Raw genomic sequence first — 19,972 nt, 5'->3', positions numbered from 1 at the left:
GTGTATTGTGGACTCCTTCATTAGCAGTTTAACCTCCAGATAATCTGGTTTAGATAATCTGGTTAAACTGCTGATTAACCAACAAGCCAGTCTGATCATCCGACTGCTCGGACTGCTCTTTAGTGTGGTTGTGTCCCAAGAGAATGATGATGGCCAAAAAAAAAAAAAAAAAAAAAGAATCGCAATAAACTTGCATTTTGTGAGTGATACTGAATGAACTGAACACAGGACTGAAGCAAGATCCTCCATCAATATCAGATTTTATTTTGCATATGAACAATTCCTGATATCCATGCATACAGTATAATGAGCTCACAAGGTGGCGAAGAGAGAGAGAGAGAGAGAGAGAGAGAGAGAGAGAGAGAGAGATTTTTGTTATTTACTAAAATATATATTCCACCTAATGAAAGGGACGGTATTGCAGGGCATAATAAAGACAGCAGCAACACACATTGCTTGCACTCAGTGTTACAGTGTCACAAATGAGGTTACTAAAATTGATTAACTTCATTTATAAACTTCTGGTTATATTTTCAACCACCATTTCTGTAGAAATTGCTTCTTTTTTTTCTTCTTTTTCTTTTTTTTTTTTCTTTTTATTGGCCTTGAAATTTTGTCTTCACTTTACTGGAACCTGATATATCTTACTATACATCTACATGACATTTCATACAAAATAAATACTTATATGATGCATGATACATTTATATCATCACTGTAAACATAAAAACAAAACCAACATCATATATTTACTGTACTACAGATACTGCAGAGTCAAACAAAAGTGCTTGATAAAAGACAAAGATAATATGCACCCCTGTTCTTACTGTGATTGTTCAGAGGTCAGATAGCACCGTATGACATGTGTGGACAGCCTAGAGGATAGAAGCTGTTGTATAATTATATTTGGTATTTTTCCTGCTCATCTTTCTTTTTTCTTTTTTTTTCTTTTGTCAGTCACAGCAAATCTGTTCACGTGCTCTCAGTATCCCTCTGTGTTCTGGATCAGACAGAGTCCACCTTGACCTGGTTATTGTTCGTCATGAGCGGGGACGGTTTACTCTTGAGCCTCTCCCCCGCGTCATTTGAGCTGTCCTGGAAGAAGATGCGCGCCGTGCACACCGACACTACAATGCGCTTGTACTCGCGGCGGAAGTTCTGGTTCAGCACACCGTACACGATGGCATTAAGGCAGCTGTTGAAGTAGGCCATGAAGTAGCTGGCCACGAATAACCACTCGGGGATGAGGGGGATCACTACCTCCGGTTTGATCGCTACGGCCAGGCCGATGAAGTTGAGCGGCGCCCAGCAAACGGCGAAGAGCACAAACACCACAAACATGGTGACAAAGTTTCTAACGTCGTGCGGCGTTAGCTTGGGCCGATTGTCTGGTTTGACCCGTCTCCTCACCTGTATGACCAGTATCCAGATGCGCAGGTAGCAGTAGGTGACAATCATGATGGGTAAAATAAAGTGAAAGAAAACCACTGCGATAGTGTACGCCGAGCTGGCTGACTGTTCGAAGGTGCAGGAGTAAACCCGCGGGTCGTACTGAAGCGAACCCACGAAGAGGTTGGGCACGATGGCCACCACAGTCAGCGCCCAGATGAGCATCACATAGCAGACGGAGTTTTTGTCACTGTACAGTTTATCATACTTGAGGCTGTGGCAGATATAACAGTATCGGTTGATGGCGATGCCGGTGATGTTGAAGATGGAGCCGATGACGCTGACGCCCATGAGGAAGCCGCTGATCTGGCAGTGGACGTAACCCAGGTTCCAGCCATTGTGGAAGATGGAGGTGAGGACCAGAGGGTACGGGTAGATGGCCACCACAAGGTCTGCCACTGCCAGGCTCACCACGAAGATGTTCCCTACAGACGACACACAACCAGAGGAGAGACAAGGAAGGACGCATGAGTCACTGACAACAGAAGCAGAGCATCCAAATGAGCAAGATAAAGAGAGACACTGTCAAATTATTCATTCAGAAACATTGTGGAGGTATCTGCCTGAAAAAAGGACTGAACCACTGATTTGCTTGTTTTGGCATATTTACTCTTCCCCCACTTCTCTGCCAGCCATTTGTTCCAATGTGGAGAGAGTTATAGTGATGCTAAAATTATAGAACAAATATCAGCGTACAGAGAACAAATCATGAACATCATAGAAAAAAAACTCTGTAAACATCTCTAGTCCCCAAGGAGATTTATGAAGGAACCATTTCAATTTTATTCTTTAACACATACAAAACTATCACCCTGAAGGTGTTCTGTGTGACGATCTAAATCAAAGTTCTTTAAATTTAAAAGAAATGCAAAAGCTGCCTGGCAGGATGGATAATCCTTTTGAAAATCCAAAAGAGCTATGCCATGTTTTGGAAAATGGTTGGCAGTAATTTTAAGAGTACCCGATTTGTAAATATGCTAAAACATGCAAAAACACCAGCGCAGTCCTTTAGAGACCTCAGTTTGTTTTTGTTGCTACTTCGTTACATAAGCCGCAGGGAAAGGGCCTCAAGGCTGGATGCTGAGAGGGAATGCATCTGCAAGTTTAGCATTGTGTGTGTGTCTGTGTGTGTGTGTGTGTGTGTGTGTGTGTGTGTGTGTGTACTTGTGTGAATGCGTAAACATGTTTGGGAGTTTCCCCCGGTTGATTTGGCGTGTGTGAACTTCAACTTGCTTTCAACTGTCACCTTTTGATGTTGGTGAATAATGAAAGGGAGGAGGGGGTCCCTGTCGCTAAATAATGCATTTTCCTAATTGCCGGCAAGGACTCCACATTGTGCGTGCCAGGCGAACATGATCTACAGGCGGGGCGGTAATCAAGGGCACACAAGTGCATTCTTTGTCCCCAAACTGATGGGAAAATTATACATGACCTGTCGGAGAACACACTGTGGCACGCGGAGAGGCGAGAGTCAGCGGCTGTGATCTTCACCCTCTCTCAAGTGCAACGCATGACGTACTTCAAACAGGCTAAAGAGCAGATATCTTGTTACGCTCTGTGGGATGAATGTGCAATGAAGGCACCGCTTTGTGTCTCCATTTTTCCTTAATTATGCATTTTAGCATCATTTACTGTTGAGCGGCCTTTCATTACAGGTACCGCAGGATCCTAACATGCAGCCTCACAGCATTTTCACAGCTGTCACTTGTGTATCAGTGGAACGTGTTGCATTTATAGTAGTAAGCACCATATTACAAGGTCTAATGACAAGCCCGGATTCACTTTCCTCAATGTGACAACACCCTGTCACAGCTGATATGATGCATTTACTGCATGTCAGACGGGAACTAAGCGCATCGTATATCTCCACAATCACTCCAGTGCAAGAGGCAATTTCATGTCTGCCATGACCCCCTGGCAGACCTGTCGGTCTCGCCCCAAGTACACAGCTGATCAGCCCGGTGGTCTGTTATCTCCCATAGAACATACCAACCATTCTACTGCCGAGGATCACATGCAGCTATTAATTAAGTTTTGTCCTTTTATATCTGTCATTCAGCTGCCCTCTATATGGAATTAGGTGCACCTGCTGTTGTCACAAGATCCCGTGATTGCTTGAGAGCTTTACTGAATATATATATATATATGTATATGTGTGTGTGTGTGTGTGTGTGTGTGTGCGTGTGACATTTATCTTTGTGAGGACTTTAGGGAGTAAGGATATGCTTACTGGAAAGTAAGAACATTTGTCTCCAAAATGTGCGTTCCCAAGGGCGACTGACGATTAAACAACAAACCCTGTGAGGCTTTTCTTGTTTCCCATACGCTCATGCTCGTACATGTGCATCAGTTTGTGTGGCAAGATACAGGATACAAAGCAACATCATCAAACCACTGCTGCATATTGCCACTAGAGGCCAAAAACTCCACAGGATACCTTTGGTTTTAAGGGCCCAGTTAGAATTAGATTTAGGTTAAGGTTCAGAAGTGTTGGATTCTGGCACCTCTTAGACTTTTGGCCCTCACTGTAATTGTAGAGGTGGTAGAAGCAGCAAGCTGCAGCTTTATTTTGGCCACCTGGGAGCAACAAAACAAGATGTAAACACAACACTGACATATCACCGCCTCATAAGGTTGTTGTGGCTCACATAGATGTCAGTAAGCAGTTGTTTATTTACACATCCAGCAGACATAAAGCAGCGTTTTCGTCCACCTGATTAATGTAGGTCTCATATTCACTCTGCAGCCACAGCTCTGGTAAATATCTGCAGCTAAATGCTCCTCTGTGAGCTGCAGTCGGGTGATCATTGTTACTGTGTCATTACTAATGATTAGTTGATCAGTTGTTAATATAAAAGAAAAATGATTAGTGCAGATTAAGAGTGAAGGAATGTCAATAAAGGTCCTCACAGGGTGTGTGAACTTATTTTAATCACATTATGAGGAGTTGCCCATTTGTGGTTAAACAGTTAGTCCCCTCAAGGTCAACCACTGAATGTTTTGGTTATTGGTAAAGCTTGAGGTTAGGGATGTAGCGGTTAAGGTTAGGGTAAGTCTGTAAGGAGTTACAAGTCTGTACGTGTGGGGGTGAGGGTGATGGCTGGCTGCAGCTAGTGAAGCCTCATGCTGTCAAAAGAGAAACATGCTTCTCATGTTTGGAGATGCTGCTGAGACAATGTGCAAACAGTCACGTTTAAGGGGCTCCCGCTCCCTCCCTCGTCCGTTCTTGACTGTAACAACCCTGTTACAAGGTTTTAGAGTCAAGTCGCTCAGTATGAACAGCCTTGACCTTGACAAGGTCATGTTTTGAAGGGCCTACAGGCAGCTGGCTCTTTTGGCTGTTGGACTCTCTCACTCACTGTCTCCGTCACTGTGACTAGTCTTGTGATTGACGCATCCCTCAGAGTTTTCATTTGGCTTGAGGAGAGATATGGCCTGTGTGCTGTGTCCCCTTTTTTTCCTGTTCCTGCAATCCCACACTTTCAAACACTTTCTGTTAGGATTTTGGTACAAGTAAAGCCCGTCTGAGCTTTTTCACCTCTGTAGCTCGCAATGAATTTTTACACAGAGCAGCAAGATAAAAAGATATGCGGTGCATTTAGACTGTATCCGGCCACACTGACTTTTCCTCACATTGTGTATTGTTGCAACATAATCTGAAAACTGAGATTTTCAGATTTTAGAATTGTTTTTCTGACATGATGCGAATGAAATACTGGCATCACATCAATATCAGTTTTTAACCATCATATATATCGGTAATGACACCTGCTTCTCTATCAGCCCGGACCATCTGAATTAGGATTTACGTCCCATTTTTCAGAGCACAGTCACTCTGGCTCAGTCGAGCTGAAAGTGAATCGTCTGTGAGCGGCTATACTGTGGTCTTTCCACAGATTTTCCAAAGGGATTTAAGACCTGGCTTTTACTGGGTCATATAAGGACTGTCACTTCCTTGTCCTGCAGCCACTGCAGTGATATGGAAGGGCTGTGATTTAATATGGAGCTTAGCGTAAGTGCAGCCAGGCAGACTATTTTATATTCTTAAATCTCTTGCTTCTACTCGTTCATTGACAACTTCTAATCTAATCATTTAAGCTCCACCTTCTTGGCTCTTCTCCATTCACAATTTAGTTGCCTCTTCTTTTAAATCAAATCAGGCAAGAAGAGGAAACTCCTTCTTGCTTCATATTATCCAATCAAATCAGATTGAAACATCTCCACTCACTAAACACTGTGTATGTTATTTACTCCAACCAGCGCCTCCTGCACTTCTGTCTCCCACACAGACATCAACATAACCAGAGGGCTGACCAATTATACAGTTATTCCACTGTAATTGGGTATTAGCCCAAAGTAAGTCTATGCCAACAGCTGATCTGCGTTTCATCAGTGGGACTCTGGATTCATAAACAGTCTCTCCCGACTGAGGTCGGTGCATATCCCTCGTGCGGGAACATAAACTGTCCATAACATACGGCTTCACATTTGGCTGCATGTATCTTTCCTCCACCCTCACAGGTTCCCCTGTCCCTCTGCACTGAGAAGAGCACCCACAGCAAGAGACTGCCACCTTCACGCTTTATATTACAGCAGGGATGTTGTTAACTGTCTGTTTCCTCCAGACTGCTGCGCATTACAGCTGAGAGTTACAGAGTTATATTATCCCTTGTTTCAGAGCAGTGTCTTGCTCTGGGAGTCATACTGTTTCCGGAGCAGTGATGTCTTTCAGTATTCTGACATGTTGCCCAGCAAAAGCTGCTCTAACTGCTGTCATTCAAAATGTGCTATCTCAGCAAAACTTTAGTTCTGCCAGTGGTTCTTTGAATCTTTGTCACCTCTCTGACCGACGCCCTTACTGCCCAGTCGTTCAGTCTGGTAAGAGGCTTCCTGTCACATTCAGAACACATCAGCCTTGTGATAACTTGTATTGGATGTTTTTACACAGAAAAGCAAATTAATCGTTGAACCATGGTCTATTTTCATGTGAAATCTCAACATATAGGTTGTTTCGTATCCTTCCCTAGATTTTCCCTGGAATAAGGCTGAACAATTAATCGACATATCGAAATCACCGTATGGCCAAGTGCAACATCCAAATCACAGGAGGTGCAATTGTTTGATGAAGGTAAAATGTGTCACAACATGAAGGAAGCATTGTGGTGCTACAGAGATGCTCCGGCCACAAATCATAGTCTCCTGATTTAGGAAACATATTTGTTTGATACAAGCCCCAACAAAAAGTCACATCGCGATTGCAATCTCCCAAAATAATCACAATATGATTTTTTTTGCATATCGTTCGGCCGTTATGTTACGCCTCTATCTCTGAATTCTCACAGTTCCTCCAGTGGCAAGAATAAATATGTGGAGCCCTTGGATTTACCTGGTGTCTTTATCAAACACACCCATTAAACGTTCATAGTGGTGGTGGAAAAAGTAAGTTATTATTAATTCAAATCAATCTTGTTTGTTCATTATTGTAACTTAGATGAAGATCTGTCAACATTTTAAGACAGAATTATACATAAATTTCAAAGGTACTTTTCTCACCACTGTGTATATATGAGAAGCTAGCTATTATTATTTCTGGAGTTTTGGTGTAATTCCAGTAGAATGGATGATCCTTTAAAGACATCGGCCTACAGGCAGTCTGTGCAGACAGCTGTCTACCAACTCTTACAGGCTGTTACACTGATCAACACGAAGTGTGAATTTGATGTCTCTTTCTCGGAAAAGGAAGAAACAGGCTCTGATAATACTTAAACAGTATGGAGAATGTGGGTGTTTAATTTCTGATTTTGAGCAGCTGGTAAACTGTACAGTCATTTTGGAGCTTCACCACCCACTAAACCCCTGGAAAAGTCTGAGGCACTGTGTAAGATATAATGTGCTGCAGGTTAGCAGCAGGAAGAGCAAGTCTGAATATGACAGCATCGACACGCTGTGGCCTTTTGTCCTGACTGCACTAATGAACTAGGCATTTCATTACCCACGGTCAAAAGTCAAGTCTAACTGCATACCTTGTCAGGGGAAGTTACCGAGGTCAGCGTGATTGTGCAGAAAAAGTACGTAAGGTCCTTTACTACGGCGCCAATGGCAGAACATACTGCAAAACGCTCATTTTAATGTATGATAATGTGTGAAAAACCACCCCAGGAATATGAATACATTTCAATATGTCAAGAATATGTAAATGTTGATTATAATTACATTCCATATATAAAGTAGTCAAATACCTTTCTCTACTATGAATTCAAATTATGAACGGCAGCAACAAGACTGGTGAAAGCTTTTGCTATAAGACGTGGGTATTTTCCTGACCTTGAAATGTACTTTGTTACTTTGGTATTTTCACGCCCAGTGCTGTGCGCGACACGAAAGAGGCAGCATAAAGGCATGATGGCACTTACAAAATACATTGAGGCAGCACAAGGCGAGGTGTTTATAGTTTTACTGGAAAATGGGTCTTTTATGCTGAAAAGCAGATCCGTTTTTAATGCAACCTCATTCAGCTATTAATTTTGTGCAAGTAGGCTCAAACTAAATGCTTGGCAGAAATACACAGCAATTCCAAAACAGCAGTGAAAGGTAACACTGTGTGTTTTGTTTGTTTTTTTTAAATCAGACATGCTTTTTAACTGAAGGACATCTTGAGAAACACAACAAAACTGCAAGTTTAATACAACTATAGCAAATGCTTTAGGGAATATGAACGACTTCCTCTATAGCTATCCAAAGTTCCTATCTGCAGTTCCTCAAATGGCCACTTGAGGCTGACTCCAAAGGTGAGTCAATCCCTATAAACTGTCATGTTAAAATGCCCAACTTTACAGCAGAAATAAACATGTTTATTTTATTATGTTTTGGTCTCTATAGCAAATTTCCTCCTTCATGACAACTATATGGGGGTTAATCTTTATATAACTTAAGGCTTAGAGTTATGCATAATTGAGGATGTGCTGCTTTGATTGACAGGTGGGTGAGTGTATGGTTACCACAAACTGGCATGCACAACGTCTCGGCTTCACACGGCCCAACTCGTTGCACATTTTTATGGTTAGCTGGGAGTTAGGTGGAGTGAGAAGGCACTGCCAAGATGGCGATGGTGGAGCAGCCCGCTCTGAGCTTCAAAACCGCTCCGTATAGCTTCTGTGATGAGCAGATCCATCTTTATTTAAAGTCTATGGATGGAACACTTTGCTGATATACATGGATACATATTCAGTCACCTTGCCAACATGACCTTGTGTTTGAAGTTGGTCTTTGCGCCTTTAAAACAGAGCCGTCAGTGTATAACCTCTGCAACTGTTCTTTGCTTCTAAGAAAACACACTTGTGTGGATTTTCCCTCTTCATTAATTCTGTAATGCTCTCACATGATTCAGCGATCAGTAACTGTGCCGACAAATCTGGAGGTCGTGAATAAAGATGAGCCCTTCATGAATGAAAAGACGTGTATGGTGTGTGTGTGTGTGTGTGTGTGTGTGTGTGCCTGTGACTCTGTGTTGGGGATATTTAGGAGTGTTGTGGAATTCACTCAAAATATCTCCCAGCTACCACTATGACAGAAAAAAAAAAAAAAAAAAAATTCGGATTATCAAAGCAATCCGTCCGGCAGAAATAGGTTGGCAGCTCCCGGGTGTGCACACAGAAATGTGACAAAACCGCACACAAAACATCAACTATGACTATGGAACTTTACTTGAACTGTATTAATAATAATCCAAAGAAAACAGAAATGGAGCGAGAAAGAGAGTTGAGGCAAAATGGAGTAGAATTAAAACAGAGTGAGGAAAAGAAAGAGATGAAGGCAGCCCCATGAAGAAGCAGAGTGATTATGTCCCTGGGTCACTATTGGATTTGCGGATATTGTGTTTATGAATGAAACCGGTGACAGGCGTGGATGATGAGACTCTCGGCAGGTTTAATCTCTTCACTTCTCTAACAGAACCTATTTCAAGAGTCTGGGATGAGCACAAAAACACACAGAACATACAGTACATTAATAATAAAACACGAGTGACAAAATCTGCCGGTCGCCTCCTCTGTTACTGTACAGAGAGTCTGTTTCCAGCTGCTGATGGAAAAGTGAAAACGGAAGCACTTTTGATATGGATTTAGGCAGAAGTGGCTTATTCCTACCCCGGTGTGGCGTGGCGAAGGAAAGAAAAGGATTTACAAACTGACCTCAAGTGCCCTCTCTGCTGGGGAAGTGTACCGACCAGAAACAGCAGAGTGGAAAGCAGCATTATGAACTGTCAGCCTGATTCTAGTTTGCACCGAGCACCAGGGCTTTTTTCAGAAAGCAGCTGGCCCCAAGTAGCCTGAAGAATATTTAAATGTCAGAATCAAGTGTTAATCACCACAGTTAACACCAACACACACATACACACAGTGCCCGTTAGACAAAAAAAAAAAAAAAATCTTCCAAATTACTGTGACAGCACAATGCAACGTTTCTTTTTATGAGCTTGCTTTTTAATTAGAGGTAATTTTCTGACTCGTGACATCCAAGCATGTTGCATGAGTCTCTTATCAGGCCGAGGACGTTTTCCCATTGGGCAGGAGATTCCTTTGGAGATGAATCGGATTAGCACACAATATCCTTTATCCAGCACATTTTTCTCAAACAGTGGTGCATTTTCTGTTTCTAATAATACAGGAATTTTGCTTACAGCAACACAACAGATCTCAAGTCTCAAGTATTTAGACTTTTGCTTTTACTAAAGGGGAAGATAAACAAGCTGCTGTTCTGCTTGATGCTGTTATGGGCGTGCAGGCTGTCAGCACTAGAGATGAAATTTGAGTTAAGATTTTGGTCACATCTCAAACCCAGTGCGGTTTTCATCAGCTAACTGGCCAACCTCGTCAAACATAAAAATAAATAAATAAGTAATAAAAAAAACGTAAGCAGCCTCAATCTCAAATTGCTGGGCTCCTTTCTCACAGCCACCACTTGCAATTTTGAGCATCATGTGTTGTGAAAATACCTGTCCGCCACATTTACTTTCTCTGGTCAGGGAGCAGAGATGACAAAACACCACGGGTGGTGTCACACTGGATGTCAGCCAGGCCCCCACAGCTGGTGGCCTGACAAAGCCTGACAGGACCAGTCACGTCTTCCAGATAAAGCCCCCTAGACAAGTTGTCCAATGTCATGTTGTCAATCTGATTACACAGTCTTCATGTGTCATGGAATAGTGGCAAAACAGGATTTTAAAAAATTAACCTGTTTGTCAGACCAAACATGGAATTTAACAATGTTTGCTTATCTGCTATCTGCGTTTAACACCAGTATTGTTATCTTTAGTCACAGACGTACAAGCGTTTATCTGTCCATCACACTTGATGAACATCGGGTCATTGTGTGGGGGTTACTGTACTTCAGATCCCCCGAGGAGCAGTGGGGTTGGGTGAACCATGTGGCCACAGCTCTCTTAGCTGCTGGTGCTGCTAAGATTTACAGTGCTCCAGCTGCTCCCCAGTGAGCCACACTCTGTGGTTCAGCTAAAGCATCTGTTATAAACTGGAGAAAAACCCAATGTCATCTATACAGCTCTACACACTGTAGCATATTCTTTGTCTTCCTCTTACTGTCCAAGATGACAACTAGAGGACACTGCCAGCAGAGACTCTTATCTGAAGCTGAGTGCTGTTTGAATGAAGGTATTTCTGCGTGAGTTCCAGCTCCATCAAACTGTCATTAATGTGGCAGGTGCAGGTTATTTTGCTGATGCTAGCATCCAGAATGCATTTAACCCCTTTCACACCGGTGACATGTGAATGACGTACAGTTCAGCCACGTCTGAGGCTGCTGTTGCAGATTGATCTCCGGGCATCGCTGTTCAGAGAAACCATAAAAGATGAAGCTGCAATTTTCCTGATTTTGAGAACCTTCATCGAGGTTGTGGTCAATACCGAACAAACTGTTTTCTCATCGCTCTGGACAGATTCAGTGTACATGATGTGTGTGCCTTCTCGTACCGTTTTCAAAACCAACTAACAATTCAACTGAAAAGAACCATTGCTACGAAATGACCTTTACACATACAAACACACACAAACATGCACAACAACATTACAATCACCAAAATAATGGCTATAGCGGTTCAGTATGAATTACATTATTTCCTGTGTGAAAGTCCTTTCAAACACAGTGGGAACAAAATGATAGCGCAGCATGTTCAGACACAATTCTGATAAATTGTTTGCTGAAAACCGATTTTTGGGACGGAGGTCAACCCCCCCCACACCCCCGCCCCCCTACCCCCCCCACCCCACCCCCGCCCACACCCCCCCTCACTGTTCCACAGGTGATTCCAGTCTGAGTAGTAGAGTAGCTGCCTGAAAGGCAGACCAGTGCAGAGCATGGCAGGGGGCTGATGGGTTGACCCAGATAGGGGGAGACAGACTTAAAGTTCAACCAGGACACTCGAGATAGGTTTTACAGTGTCATGCTGAAAACTGTCTCTCTCTTTCTTGATCTCTCTTAAACACACACACAAACAATTGATTCTTCTCCACCTGTCTCCTTTAAAAAAAACAACAACACAGATCCCTGTGCTGTGACAAGTTGATCTACGGTTCATACCTCAAATTTGCAGCGTTGATTGTATGCCTGCTCGCCAGGGTTATTGTTTTCCTAATGTACGCCTCAGCTGATTTAATCTTCAACTCATCCGGGAACAGAAACATTATGAAAACCATCATTATTTCCACATATTGATTCAGTTGCCAAAGACAAGTCGGGATTGGTCAGAAAGACAACAGAAGTCATGTTACATAAGAGCATGCAAATCCAGCTCTGCAGACAGAGGGCTACTGTACAGATGAACAGAGGTACTGTCTGCAGATGGTCACATGGAGAGTGTTAAACATCCGATTCTGCTCCTAGTCGTGCTGGAGCTCCAGCAGATTAGTGGGTGACAAAGAGCCTCTTGGCTTTAGAATATTAATACAAAGTGAAGTCTGACACTATTGCCATACAGTATCTGATATAATGTTTGTGCCCAAGGGACCTCAAATCTAATGCCAAGACCACACAATAGGTGTTTAAGAAAAGATAGATATGTATAATACATGATGTAGAGGAATCACATACATGATTTACCTTTGAACAGTATAAATATGAAACGGTACCGAAACAGAGCTTGTAACATAAACTGTGACAAAACTAGAGCTTGTTCCTTTAGTATACAGATAGATCAGAATATTCTGTTGCCATAGTGACAGTTCACAACAAAAATGGTTAATGCAGTTACACAAGAAAGTGATACGGCAAAATTCATACAGCCTACATGTCTTTGTGAAAAAGGCTGTTGTATTAGAGGGTTGGTGACATAGTTAATACTATGAATGTATCAAGACACCTTCACCAATGCCATCACTCACTCAGGGTACTGCATGAAAAAAAAGCCCAAAAATCATTCTCTCCCTAATGACCATTACGAAAGACGTGTCTGTAGGCTCCACCTGGAGTGCCAAGACACAACCTTTATTTTCTTTTTATTCAATGTAGCTTTTATGTTTGTAAAACTTTCTCAGAGCCCAAAAAAGCTATTCTAATGAGTGTGACATCATCCAAATGCAAAGTCTATGGGACCACAAGGACAGGAGAAACACTAATGCAGCAACACAGCCAGGCAACACAGAAAGAAACCCTATTTCCATTCAAATGAATGTGCATTATCTTAGCATCTGATATCCAGTTTATGTATATTACTACCGGCAATTTGTTTTCAAGACTCTACATCATAAGAGTGTTTGAAGAGGGAGAAAAGAAGATCTCAAAGTGTGTGTCAAACTTCAAAATAAAAAAGATTGTGCATTTATTTTGCCCCCCACGAGCAAAATGTTTTAAATGCTGGTGTGACCTTTACAAATTGTCAAACAGCAATTTTAAACAACCATGCACATCCATCACACTGATAAACCAGCAGTGATGGTGTTAGGACGCAACAGAAAATTACATCAAATAAAATTTCTAAAATACAATCTTATAAAACAAATAATCAAATGACACAATTGTGACTGAAATTATTAGATGTTTTTTATCAAAAAATAAGTTAAGTACCAGAGTAATGTTGGCACACAGTTTCATCCACACACACACACACACACACACACACACACACACACACACACACACACACACAAACATACAAGGACCAACTACAGGGTGGGTTGGATTCCCATTTGCAATTACCAAGCAGCTTGATCTTGTCAGAAGATTGATCCCATTTATGTCATTCAGGTCCCTGGGAAGCAAGTATTTAATGAGGAGTTACTGCCACTCATTATGAAATGAGCACATTCATCGTGCTTCAAGGTCAATGAGGTTATTGTAAAATAAAAACCAAATCTTCTGTAAAACCCAGAATGTTCCTGTTAAAAATTACGATTTTTGAGAACTAATTTTTCCCCCCATAATTTAAATTAAATGTCACTGACATACAGTACAAGACGCTGCTGTAGTAAATATTTACGCCTGGAGCTGAACTTATTTTCAATTAACTATTAATATACTTTATGTTTACGTTGTGGAGGCAGTTTCATACGTGGTGCAAGTTCAGAGCTTATACGCAGCTGATGCCGGGTGTGTATCTGTGAGCGTGTGTGTTTGCTGTTTGCTCCACTTTCTCATGACAGCAGCTGTTTAACTTCAGGATCTAGTTGTGGGTGAAATATTTGCAGCTTGGTATTAGAAACCATAAATCCAGGGTTTTCACCAGCACCTCGTTCACACCTCGAAGCTTGGACAGCCACCAATTCTCCACATACAGCAGATGATGTGTGTGATGAGTCACCGCCTTCAACTTTGGCTTTTTGGAGCTTAAAGCTGCACTAAATGATATTTGTGAAAGATGTCGCTCATGGTGACATACCCACGGAGAATTATCACCTAAATGCAGCTCCACTCAGCTCACCTAAGTGTTTTAGCATCTTTCAGCTAACTGGCTTCTGGAGCGTGCAGCTTTGCTGTTTTCTTTCGCTGTTCTCATCAGCCTCATTCTATCATCGCCTGCAGCTCTGACAAACCCACTGTACACTACCTGCTCAGCAGCAACAAGCTTAGAGAGTAGGGGTGGACGATCTGGCAAAAAGATCGTATGCCCATATCACTGTCTTTTTTTTAACAAATTGTGTCACCACCAATTACACTTTTTTTGGAGTACTTGTTTTGTCAGCACTGTTGTTTATTTAGAAGGTGCTAGTATATGTAGTTCATTCGCTGCTGACTAGCTAACCCCCGGCTCCTCCCGCCTTCTCTTGTCCTACGCACGGACTGCAACTCCACTGTCTCGGACTGCAGCTGGTGATGGTGGTTCTAGTTCTGCTCTGGTGGAGAACTGCTACATTTGGCGCTACGCTACGCTAGCGAATGCTGTAGAGCAGAACATGGACTGCCATCACCAGCGGCAGATGGCGGGCTAGCTGTTTAAATGTTGACAATGGGGTGGTTAGCAGCAATGGAACCTTTACAATTGAATATCTAAATATAGCACCTTTTAATGACATGATCTGTACGTTTCATCTGACAAGTAAATTATATGCCAAAGATCGTCCACGATATAAGACCGTCAGATCGCACACCGTGAATACAGACACAGTATTAAGTAAAAAATGCTAATGTTGCTTCGTGTCTGCTTGATGTTGATAAAGACAACTGCTTCAACCTCGACTACTCTACAGGGTGATAATATGTCAGTGTTGTGTTATAGTAGTAGTAGTAGTTATAGTAGTAGTTATTCTGCTACCCTCTACAAGCCAAAAAGAAAACATAGGCGAAGTCTGAATTTGCACAACTACTGGAGCTACATGTGTAAGAGCTGGAGTTCATTCTCAAACATTCTGACACGTTTCATTTTGAGGTGATTAAAGAGGTTGTTGCGACTGTTGCTCTGCAGTCTGCAGACACTTTTATTCTACTCAGCATCCAATTTTTATAAATATAACATTAGGTCTTCTCCATCTTTTACCACCACCTCTTTAACTCTGTCCATCTCCATTTCTTCACTTAACATGCGAATGTGCATTTCATTGAGCATCAAAAGGGGAAGAGTACGCTCATAATCTTCTACTGACCTATCAGTGACACTGCCTGCATTAACAGCCGTACTGGTTAGCATGCATGGAGCTGCACTAATGTTCACAGTGCAATTTAACAGTGACAATCAAAATCCATGGTACATATCTCTACCATTGTGCTGGTTATGAAAATAATCTGCAATGGACAGGGCTGTATGACACTTTTAGGTGATGAATCAGTAATGTAATGAGTTATGTAACTACCCCAAAGCGAACAATCCTTTGTATATTTTGATATATTATTGCTGTTCCCATGGAAATTGAGGTCAGACCAGAGCTTTAGCATCTGTTGAGCTTTATTATATATGATTAGTTTGCGCAGCAGTTATTTCCATCATCCTATCTGACCCCAATTGACCTGAAAGAGCTCAATGTAATCTCCTTATACCATAGCTGGAATTCTTTTTGCATTTTTTTTGATGTCATGTTTTTACTGGGTTTTCAGACTTGCATACCATAAATTTGAGGACTTTGAGCAGATGAGCTGTATTTTATTACTGTGGTTAACGGCTTATCTTACCATTTTTTTTTTTTATGAGTGTCACTCTGAGCATAAGCTTTTGACATAGCCTCCAATTTCCTATTTACTACATGTAACAGCACCACTTCAAAGTCACATACACTGCAGCCAGAATGTCATATTCCCACTAATCCCTATATTAAAAAGCCACTATCTTTTTTTTTTTTTTTGCATCACTTGTATTTTCCACATTCATGTGTCTCTCAACCTTGCATCACTTCCTGTGCAGCCATTCCCATCACAATTATGATGACAAGATCAAAAGTTCATTTAAACATTGAGGGGGAGAGAGAGAGAGAGAGTGTGTACAATCAAACAAGCATATGAGTACAGAAACTGTATCTGCGTGTGGAAAGAAGCTTCATGGACTGGTAGTAAATACACAGAAAAATAAGCATCATCTGTAAACACACACACGGCAGCTGGGAGACGGACATCAATCATCCGCCCACGCTTGTCATGCATACCCTCTCTATTCCAGTCCGGGTCTCACACACTCACAAATAGACATACGGTACTGTTCTGCAACAATGACATCAACAAGCTGATAATAGAAAGGGGGACCCAAAGACAACCAAGAGGAGATATGATTCCTTGGACAATATATATATATTTTTTATCATATTCTTATTTTTGTTCGCGACATGGGGCGAATGGACCCTGATGTGTCTGTATTTAGCTTGTGTTTGTTATTGTTTGTGGGGGGGGGAGTTAAACCTAAAGGATTTGTAGAAATAAGAAAACAAACCAAATTCAGTCTCGCAAGCATAACTGGAGCTGCAACTAACAAACATTTCCGATATAAAATAATCCCTCGATATTTTTCCAATAAAACAAAGAATTGTTTAGTCTATTCAATGTCAGAAAACAGTGAAGGTTCGTAGGGCCCACAGGGGACGTCTTAAAGAACTTCTTTTGTCTGATCAACAGTCTGAACGCCAAAGTTGTTCTTTATATGAATCATAAGAGAATCCTTGCATTTGTGAAGCTGTTAAGTATTTCTTGTGTTGCCCTTAATCGCCAAAAAATAAAAATAGAAAAATAAAAAGCAGGCTAATGCAGGTCAAACAATAAATAAATAATTGAATCAATACTAATACATTTTCTGTCGATTGACTTATTGTTTCAGCACAACTACACAACACAATTCACATTTTAGCCTCCCAGAAATGAAACATTCACAACTGAGATCCGTGTATGCCGAGACACACCCAGACACAGCGCCCTGACAGCGTTCGTTCCTCAGCCCCCAATCTTACCCTTGACCCTCAGCTCTATATGTTCACCCTCAAAGGTTCACCCACAGTGAACCTAATTCCACTTCCAACCCTCATTTTATTAGGCCCACCCCAACTGTGAAGATGTGAGGCTCCGTCAAAATGACCTCACTTTACAAAAACGACCTCAGTCTGAATCTGAATCTCACACACACACAAACACATACACACACACACACACACACACACACACACACACACACACACACACACACACACACACACACACACACACACACACACACACACACACACACACACACACACACAGTAACTTAGTCTGAAATTACAGCACAGGACAGTAATTTGCAGTCTTGACAGGATGATTTAGCTCATGTGAAATGAATGGACACAGATGATGAATGAATGATCAATTACTCATCTCGGATCTGATGATATTGTATTTAAGGCTCCGCACTAAATAACTGACAGCATTTGCTGCTGCTTTTTCTGAAACTTAATTGAATTACAAAAGAAGGGGAGGACAGATTCTCATACTCTGCTTTCACCAAAATTTGATGCACAGTTCTCGTTTTTCACCCTCAGGGGGAAAGCTGCTCGCATCCGTCGGCAACATCATCACCCCAACCCCGTGGGTACATCACCAGCTATGCATCTCTCCACACCAGTTCATGTAACTTTCCCATCCTAAGAGAACATCTGTTCTGATGTAACCATTTGATATAACGGAAGTCTCCACTTTGGTTAGATCAAATCTAGTGCAGGGGATTTTTTTTAACATAACCTTGACCCGAAACTGGGGAGAATTTTATATTATTGTGAAAACACCAACTTAACTTAGCTTGCCCTGTGCTCCTTTGACTATTCCAGTCCTAATATGATGATCTCAGGGGGTAATATGATGATACGATAGGTGGTAAAATCTGTCTGATCAAGTCGAAAAATATTTACAGGTTCGCATTTCTGAATTCTTTTGTTTGTCTGTCAGAATTGTTCAGTTGTTCATCTGTGACTTTGTACATGAGATTAGAGCTGAATCAGCTCAATTAATCCTTTTAAGTCATTTTCAAGCAAAAAATTCCTTTTTCATTTTATATCATTGTAAACTGAATATCACTGGTTTGGTATGGGACCAAAAACAAGAAACCTGAATATTTTTTCTTTATTTTTAGATTTTAAAGGCTGAACAATGAATTGATCATTAATCATTAGTTGCTTCATAATAATTGCTTTCATAATCAAAACATGCAGATGCAATGTTTGTTAAGTATAAATGCTGTACAGTACAGCCACAGCAAACAGCAAGGAGCTGCAACATATTGCAAAGTTGTAATAAATATACTACATGCTATGCTAACTACATTACATATGGACATGGAAAGGACTTGGTCATTTCTGATCCCTTATCTATTCTTCTAGTGGGTTCCATGTTTCATCAAATCCAGGTATGCCCCGATATTAACACTATTTAATGTTAATGCTAATGTTAGGTTAAATTTTTCTCCAAATTTGGAAAAACACTTTAATCGCACTGTGGTCCTGCTATTGGCTTTGAGAGGTTGTTGGCGGTCGCATCAATCCTTTCCTTTAACCTGTTTTTTTTTTTACTTTGTGCCACCCAGGTACCTCCAACATCATATTTCACCATTAGCTAGCAAAAGCACTCATCTATTTTCATGGCATGCATTGTCACCAGATGTCAAAGCATAACAGTGGTATAGCCAAGTTTTTAGTATAGGAAACACTGCATGGTGTTCAGTACAGTACAATGTACCCAGAGCCTTTATTATCTTGATTATCTCTGCCATGGCTAAGGTCCCACTTCCTGACATTAAAGCTCCATTAAGAGATTTCTGATATGGACAATGAACCAAACCACAACTGTATAATGTGAAATGGTTCCCACCGTGAATCAGCACAGCTTTAATCAGATTTTAGCCGTGTTTTCTCTCATCATTTTGGTTCCTGAGCCTGTGTTTAAACTGTATGGCAAAGAGCTGAAGTAAACAACAGAGCTAAAACAAGAGAATGTTGAGCATTGACATATAGAGCAGCCACAAACAAGACTCCAGTTAGATAAAATGATAATGTTGCTCTGCGTCTTCTGAATTTTTAAGAAAGCAGTTGTTTGCTAACATTATCATTTCAGGAACTGTGTTTCTGTTGTTTTCACTTAATACAATTATATGTAATTTTGGGCAATGCTCAAACCTTAACAGAGGAGCTGACAGCATCAGAACTAAACAATTGTCCAGAATCAAACAATCTGGGAGCAGCTGGCTCTGAATGGAAAAATTCTTAAATGCCATCCCTAATGACCTCGTATTTAATATGCTGTTATTGTGCAATACTATCAACAAAAACACCATCCTCTCATTAATACTCAGAGCAGATATAGAGGGTGTTCCTGGGATGACAAAAGATGCAGTCTGCAAAGTATGATCGGCAGAAAACAACCATCAAGTCAACTAAATATCATCCCTTATTCACACAAAGAAATTCAGTGTTACTGTTATTGTGACCTGTGATATGTTCTAATTTGTGTGACCACTGAACTTCCCATAAACTTTTCTTAGCTACTTTTACTTGAGTCAGTGAACAGCAACCACAGCAAAACAATCTGTCACTGCATCACGCACAGCACTTCTAGTTAAAATTAGAATTTATAAGATATT

At 41.3% G+C, this 19,972-nt stretch overlaps 1 protein-coding gene across 1 annotated transcript in view; it reads right to left on the bottom strand.

Annotated features, from left to right (window-relative positions):
* Positions 1-243: 243 nt before the first annotated feature.
* The window catches only part of mtnr1aa (melatonin receptor 1A a), a 31,864-nt gene continuing 12,135 nt past the window's right edge, over positions 244-19,972 (bottom strand). The window contains exon 2 of the mRNA XM_056367822.1: positions 244-1,874. Within this exon, the coding sequence (XP_056223797.1) occupies positions 1,006-1,874 (869 nt within the window). The 3' untranslated portion in view covers positions 244-1,005. The remainder of the gene's footprint in view (positions 1,875-19,972) is intronic.

Source organism: Seriola aureovittata, chromosome 3 (assembly GCF_021018895.1).
Source record: "Seriola aureovittata isolate HTS-2021-v1 ecotype China chromosome 3, ASM2101889v1, whole genome shotgun sequence".
Lineage (NCBI taxonomy): Eukaryota > Metazoa > Chordata > Actinopteri > Carangiformes > Carangidae > Seriola > Seriola aureovittata.
This window is presented reverse-complemented; position numbering and strand designations above follow the sequence as displayed.